The sequence below is a fragment of the Oncorhynchus clarkii genome, chromosome 10, assembly GCF_045791955.1.
Source record: "Oncorhynchus clarkii lewisi isolate Uvic-CL-2024 chromosome 10, UVic_Ocla_1.0, whole genome shotgun sequence".
Lineage (NCBI taxonomy): Eukaryota > Metazoa > Chordata > Actinopteri > Salmoniformes > Salmonidae > Oncorhynchus > Oncorhynchus clarkii.
In genome coordinates, this window is record NC_092156.1 from 73,419,409 (window position 1) to 73,426,992 (window position 7,584).

General features: G+C 48.5%; 1 protein-coding gene across 1 annotated transcript; it reads right to left on the reverse strand.

Annotated features, from left to right (window-relative positions):
- Positions 1 to 3,779: 3,779 nt before the first annotated feature.
- LOC139419731 (nocturnin-like) lies at positions 3,780 to 5,391 on the reverse strand. The gene is made up of 3 exons (XM_071169724.1): positions 5,094 to 5,391; positions 4,592 to 4,923; positions 3,780 to 4,324 (listed from the first exon to the last, which is right to left on the reverse strand). Exons 1-3 carry the CDS (start codon positions 5,380 to 5,382, stop codon positions 3,794 to 3,796), a joined length of 1,152 nt encoding a protein of 383 aa, XP_071025825.1. The 5' UTR covers positions 5,383 to 5,391; the 3' UTR covers positions 3,780 to 3,793.
- Positions 5,392 to 7,584: the final 2,193 nt, after the last annotated feature.

Below are 7,584 nucleotides of genomic sequence, written 5' to 3' on the forward strand. Positions count from 1 at the left end.
GTTGAACGGGAGGCAACAGACTGGCTTCAATGGCTCAGCTGGTTGGTGCAGAGTGACGGCGTTCACCACCCGCCTGACTTACAAACGGCTGCAATGTGTGTAGACTGAGTACAGAAGTTTAGTAGCTCCGGTAATCAGAGTTCTAGGTTCCCCATCAGGAACATGTGTAGACTGAGTACAGAAGTTTAGCTCCGGTTCATTTAATCAGAGTTCTAGGTTCCCCATCAGGAACATGTGTAGACTGAGTACAGAAGTTTAGTAGCTCCGGTAATCAGAGTTCTAGGTTCCATCCCCATAAGGAACATGTGTAGACTGAGTACAGAAGTTTAGTAGCTCCGGTAATCAGAGTTCTAGGTTCCATCCCCATCAGGAACACACAGCAGACTTCTAGACTTCACTATGTTGTAGTTAATGTCCACATTTCACATGTTGGTGGTAACTGTAGTTCCACAGCTTACCACCAGGGGACATTGGATGGCATTTCAACTGGTGAGGTAGGAAGTGATTTATAATGTGTAGAACACCACACAGAGGCAGAAAAGAAGGGCAGATTATTTTATTGCACATAGGCTGACAGTTTGAATATAAACTACTGTATTGGGACTGATGCTCTGTAAATAACTGGGTCAGTTGGTAGTACGTGGCACCATGCCAGGGATATGGTTTAGTTTCCTACTGGGGCCACCCATACAATGTAGAGACACACTACTGGAAGTTTGTTTTGGATAAAATACATCTAGATCCTGTTTACATTACAAATGTACCGTGGTGGTACACTCACCCCCAGCTGACCAGGGGTACATTCAGATAGAAATATGCTATTTAGAACAAACGCTCATCTCTGACGTATACAGTAAGGAATCACGTTGGCTCTATTTAGTGTTATTTCTATGTTCAATAACGTTTTTGTACTGAACATGGCCCTGGTGCAAGTATCAGTAGGCATTAATGACACACCTGACCAGAAAAGGATTATATATATATATATATATACACACACACACACACACAGTAAGAGCAAGATCCTCCTCTGCAGTTGAGGTAATGCTGATGAACATGACATGTTTAACACGTATTCAGACACCTTTACTTCCCCCACATTTTGTTACAGATTCATTTTAAAATGTAATACTTTTCATCAATCTACACCCACAATACCCCGTAATGACAAAGCAAAAACAGGTTAAGACATTTTTACAGAATGTCTTGGTACCCTTCCCCAGATCTGAACCACGACACAATCCTGTCTTGGAGCTCTGGGACAATTCCATTGTCATGCACTGTCAACTGCGGGACCTTTATATAGATAGGTGTGTGCCTTTCTAAATCACATCCAATCAATTGAATTTACCACAGGTGGACTCCAATCAAGTTGTAGAAACATCTCAAGGATAATCAATGGAAACAGGATGCACCTGAGATCAATTTCAAGGCCCATAGCAATACTTTGCTAAAGTGAGGAATTTCTAAAAACCTGGTTTTGCTTTGTCCATTGTGAAGAAAAACATCAATTTTAGAATAAGGCTGTAATGTAACAACATTTTGAAGAAAGTCAAGGTGTCTGAATACTTCCCAAAATGCACTGTAATACTTCAGAATATTTAGGCAAGTTAACTCCTAGTTAGCCGGCTAACCCCTTGATCCTGCTCTGTAGGATTACCCTCTTGAACTGAAGCAGCCCAGGACAATAGTAGCAGGTAGGGTGCAATCATCACAGTGTCAGAGGTACAACAACAGCACCTCTACTGTAGACAGGAACCATAGAGCCTAGTTTCAGCAGTCTGTCCAATCATCACAGTGTCAGAGGTACAACAACAGCACCTCTACTGTAGACAGGAACCATAGAGCCTAGTTTCAGCTGTCTGTCCAGTCCAATCATCACAGTGTCAGAGGTACAACAACAGCACCTCTACTGTAGACAGGAACCATAGAGCCTAGTTTCAGCAGTCTGTCCAATCATCACAGTGTCAGAGGTACAACAACAGCACCTCTACTGTAGACAGGAACCATAGAGCCTAGTTTCAGCTGTCTGTCCAGTCCAATCATCACAGTGTCAGAGGTACAACAACAGCACCTCTACTGTAGACAGGAACCATAGAGCCTAGTTTCAGCAGTCTGTCCAGTCCAATCATCACAGTGTCAGAGGTACAACAACAGCACCTCTACTGTAGACAGGAACCATAGAGCCTAGTTTCAGCAGTCTGTCCAATCATCACAGTGTCAGAGGTACAACAACAGCACCTCTACTGTAGACAGGAACCATAGAGCCTAGTTTCAGCAGTCTGTCCAATCATCACAGTGTCAGAGGTACAACAACAGCACCTCTACTGTAGACAGGAACCATAGAGCCTAGTTTCAGCAGTCTGTCCAATCATCACAGTGTCAGAGGTACAACAACAGCACCTCTACTGTAGACAGGAACCATAGAGCCTAGTTTCAGCAGTCTGTCCAATCATCACAGTGTCAGAGGTACAACAACAGCACCTCTACTGTAGACAGGAACCATAGAGCCTAGTTTCAGCAGTCTGTCCAATCATCACAGTGTCAGAGGTACAACAACAGCACCTCTACTGTAGACAGGAACCATAGAGCCTAGTTTCAGCAGTCTGTCCAGTCCAATCATCACAGTGTCAGAGGTACAACAACAGCACCTCTACTGTAGACAGGAACCATAGAGCCTAGTTTCAGCAGTCTGTCCAGTCCAATCATCACAGTGTCAGAGGTACAACAACAGCACCTCTACTGTAGACAGGAACCATAGAGCCTAGTTTCAGCAGTCTGTCCAGTCCAATCATCACAGTGTCAGAGGTACAACAACAGCACCTCTACTGTAGACAGGAACCATAGAGCCTAGTTTCAGCAGTCTGTCCAATCATCACAGTGTCAGAGGTACAACAACAGCACCTCTACTGTAGACAGGAACCATAGAGCCTAGTTTCAGCAGTCTGTCCAGTCCATTCCTCTCGGTCTCCTTCATTCAGAGTGTTTTAAATTGATAACATGACCCAAGCGGGTAGTCTCCTCCCTATTTCCCTCCTCCTGTTCTCTAGTCATCATACCCCAGAGAGATGGGTTCGGACTCAGAGGGACAGTGGTGCTTCTGTCCCCTCCATCCCTCGTTCTGTTCCCTCCATCCCTCGTTCTCTTCCCTCCATCCCTCGTTCTCTTCCCTCCATCCCTCATTCTCTTCCCTCCATCCCTCATTCTCTTCCCTCCATCCCTCGTTCTGTCCCCTCCATCCCTCGTTCTGTCCCCTCCATCCCTCGTTCTGTACCCTCCATCCCTCGTTCTCTTCCCTCCATCCCTCATTCTCTTCCCTCCATCCCTCGTTCTGTCCCCTCCATCCCTCGTTCTGTACCCTCCATCCCTCGTTCTGTACCCTCCATCCCTCGTTCTCTTCCCTCCATCCCTCATTCTCTTCCCTCCATCCCTCGTTCTGTCCCCTCCATCCCTCGTTCTGTACCCTCCATCCCTCGTTCTGTACCCTCCATCCCTCGTTCTGTACCCTCCATCCCTCGTTCTCTTCCCTCCATCCCTCATTCTCTTCCCTCCATCCCTCGTTCTGTCCCCTCCATCCCTCGTTCTGTACCCTCCATCCCTCGTTCTGTACCCTCCATCCCTCGTTCTGTTCCCTCCATCCCTCGTTCTGTTCCCTCCATCCCTCGTTCTGTACCCTCCATCCCTCGTTCTGTACCCTCCATCCCTCGTTCTGATCCCTCCATCCGATCCCTCCATCCCTCGTTCTGATCCCTCCATCCCTCAAATTGTCAATCAAGTGTCCACGTGATCCTCTTCAGTCCTCCTGCTGCTTTTTAAAGCTGAAGTCACACACCAACGAGAGGTGATCGGAGGGGTAGTTGTACGACGGAAGCCTGTTGGGGCCAATCTGTTCCTCTGTAGGCATATCCAACACGGCGTCCACACTGAACGCTTCTCTAGAGTACCAGATATAATCCAATGTGTTGCAACACTCTCCCGTCGGCCGGATCTTCCACGTGGTATAGGCCGGTTCCGAAAGCCCGTCCCGGCTTAACCTTTTATAGGCGGAGTCAAGGATCAACGGTGACGAGGCGAAACGTTGGTAGACGTCCTCGGAAGGCACAGCGTTGAAGTCGCCGCAGACAAGGAGAGGGGTGTCTGGGGCGATGCCTATGGGATCCGAAGGACCCCCCGGTGATTGGGTGAGGGTGGTGAGGTTCCGGAGAAGGTCGGAACCCTGGGCACTACGGAGACATTCCCAGCCGCTCCGGGCTTTGAGGTGCGTCACGGCAACACACAGCCGCCGGCCTGTCACCCTGCAACGCAGCGTCGTGACGACCGCCACCTGTAGGGAAGACAAATGCATTAAACAGTTAAGGGTTTACGTTCCAGTCTGTATTTTTTAACAATCTACACAAACAGTGGCTGTCCAGGAGGAGGGTTGACCTCTGACCTCTCTTGCCTGTTATAAAATAGGATCCTGTCGGAGTCCTTCATTCCTTGAGGTAATCGACGTGCTTGTAAATCAGAGTTTCCATCCTATTAGACGTTGTCAGACCAGTGATTTACTTCAAGGAAGGAAGGACAGTTCGACTGGCATAGTTTTACAGACCTGGTTGGTGGGTGTGAAAAGGGCACACAGCCGGACATTCACACTGTCCACCAAGTCCAACCGGGCTTCATCGTAGAACAGAGCACATCCATCCGGACCGTTGTTGCCCTCCACATCCAAACACGGAGACCAGGGCTTGGGGCAGAAGTTTCCGCGGTAACCCAGGCTGGCCAGGATTGGCTGGAAGGTGTCGTAGTAGTGGTCGACTTCCTGTAGACACAGGATGTGAGGTCGGTAGGTGAGGATCTCTTCTAGGATGAGGTATTTACGCTCCGCCCAGTTCAGGGCTTCCAGGGGACAGTTGACAAAACTGTCCATGCCTTCACCTAGAGCTGGAGGGAGAGAGAATTCATCCGTCAGTCCATCCATCCATCTCACTGTCCTCGATGCCAATTAAAATGAGCAATAATATACCATTTAATAGCCCTGAATGAGATGAAACGTTCATGACTATTTTTTGCTAAAGAAAGGCTACAATTTAAAAAAAAACAACCATATTTACCTTGAGCCAGTATGTTCCACTGCATAACTCTGATGGTCCTCTGGGTGGCATCGTTGTCCACTTCCTCCCTGTCCACCTCTCCCTCCCCGGGGCAGATGAAGGCTCTGAGGAGGCGAGGAGGCCTGTCCCGTAGAGCCTCCTCACACTCCCTCAGCAGCTCCAGGGGGTGCCCCCCCGGGGGAGAGTGACACCCCTGTAAGGGGGAGGGGTGCTGGGCCAGCGGGGTGGTGCTGGTGCTGACTAGGGTCTGGGCCAGGGAATTGTAGAGTCTACTGGCACCACTGCCCATTGGACAGACTGGAGAGAGACAGAGAGAGGGAGTAGGGAGATGAGTTACAACAATAACATGATCACATGATCTTTTACAGGACACTTTAAGTCCCAAACTATTTTAACCACAACTCTCAGTGATCCCCACAACATAGAACCACACAAAGGGCCAACAAGGGTAGCCCGAGGTTGATTCCACCCCAGAAATAGGTGTCAGTCTCTAGGGAGAAGTCCTGCGAACCCTGGGCCTCACTCCCCACGTGTCTGGTTCCTCACACTGTAACAGGGCCTAGTGTTGTACTGATCCATGTCTACTGAAGCTTTTCCCTACACACTGATCTTAGGTCAGTTTTCCCTCCAGCCCTTTATGGTTAAGGATTTCAGGAAGCTGATCCTAGATCTGTGCTTAAGGGTGACATTTATCCTCTCTCTCTCAATTCAGGGAGGATCTGACTAACCTTGGTCAATCAGGAGTAAGTTCAAAGGTGAGATTGGGGTTGTTGCCAGGTGAAGGGGTAAAGGTCACCTATTGACTCGTCATTTGACTTGGAACACAGAACATATTGACAACCAAGGGCCGTTTTGTTTTCGCCCCAGAAAGTTGTCTATGAAAAACACTATCTGAATAGGACATCTATGGGTGGACTATCGGAACGGTGTGTGTGTTTGCAAGGCGAATTGTGTGGTTCAGTTCATGTGTGGATACAGAAAGACTGCTTGTTAGCTGGTTCTGACTGCCACAGCTGGCTGATGTGCCTTACCTTGTCCTGGGACAACAGTAGCTCTGTGTGCTATGAGGGAGTGTGTGTGTCATCTCTGGTTTCAGACAGTCAGTGTATATGTGTGTTTCCTTCCTCCATAGTGTGTGTGTCTCCTTCCTCCATAGTGTGTGTCTCCTTCCTCCATAGTGTGTGTGTCTCCTTCCTCCATAGTGTGTGTGTCTCCTTCCTCCATAGTGTGTGTCTCCTTCCTCCATAGTGTGTGTTTCCTTCCTCCATAGTGTGTGTGTCTCCTTCCTCCATAGTGTGTGTGTCTCCTTCCTCCATAGTGTGTGTGTCTCCTTCCTCCATAGTGTGTGTCTCCTTCCTCCATAGTGTGTGTCTCCTTCCTCCATAGTGTGTGTCTCCTTCCTCCATAGTGTGTGTCTCCTTCCTCCATAGTGTGTGTGTCTCCTTCCTCCATAGTGTGTGTGTCTCCTTCCTCCATAGTGTGTGTGTCTCCTTCCTCCATAGTGTGTCTCCTTCCTCCATAGTGTGTGTTTCCTTCCTCCATAGTGTGTGTGTCTCCTTCCTCCATAGTGTGTGTGTGTCTCCTTCCTCCATAGTGTGTGTCTCCTTCCTCCATAGTGTGTGTTTCCTTCCTCCATAGTGTGTGTTTCCTTCCTCCATAGTGTGTGTCTCCTTCCTCCATAGTGTGTGTCTCCTTCCTCCATAGTGTGTGTGTCTCCTTCCTCCATAGTGTGTGTCTCCTTCCTCCATAGTGTGTGTCTCCTTCCTCCATAGTGTGTGTGTCTCCTTCCTCCATAGTGTGTGTCTCCTTCCTCCATAGTGTGTGTCTCCTTCCTCCATAGTGTGTGTGTCTCCTTCCTCCATAGTGTGTGTGTCTCCTTCCTCCATAGTGTGTGTGTCTCCTTCCTCCATAGTGTGTGTGTCTCCTTCCTCCATAGTGTGTGTCTCCTTCCTCCATAGTGTGTGTTTCCTTCCTCCATAGTGTGTGTGTCTCCTTCCTCCATAGTGTGTGTTTCCTTCCTCCATAGTGTGTGTTTCCTTCCTCCATAGTGTGTGTCTCCTTCCTCCATAGTGTGTGTCTCCTTCCTCCATAGTGTGTGTCTCCTTCCTCCATAGTGTGTGTCTCCTTCCTCCATTCTTCCTCCATTCTAGGTTCCCCATCAGGAACATGTGTAGACGTTTAGTAGCTCCGGTAATCAGAGTTCTAGGTTCCCCATCAGGAACATGTGTAGACGGAGTACAGAAGTTTAGTAGCTCCGGTAATCAGAGTTCTAGGTTCCCCATCAGGAACATGTGTAGACGTTTAGTAGCTCCGGTAATCAGAGTTCTAGGTTCCCCATCAGGAACATGTGTAGACGGAGTACAGTAGCTCCGGTTCATTTAATCAGAGTTCTAGGTTCCCCATCAGGAACATGTGTAGACGTTTAGTAGCTCCGGTAATCAGAGTTCTAGGTTCCCCATCAGGAACATGTGTAGACGTTTAGTAGCTCCGG

Bases quoted from the DNA above. Each gene is read 5' to 3' on its own strand.
- LOC139419731 (XM_071169724.1), bottom strand. From the start codon at position 5,382: ATGGGCAGTGGTGCCAGTAGACTCTACAATTCCCTGGCCCAGACCCTA. The intron at 4,924-5,093 runs GTAAATATGGTT...CTCTCCCTCCAG, and splicing joins GTGGAACATACTGGCTCAAG to CTCTAGGTGAAGGCATGGAC. The intron at 4,325-4,591 runs GTCTGTAAAACT...TCTTCCCTACAG, and splicing joins TTTTCACACCCACCAACCAG to GTGGCGGTCGTCACGACGCT.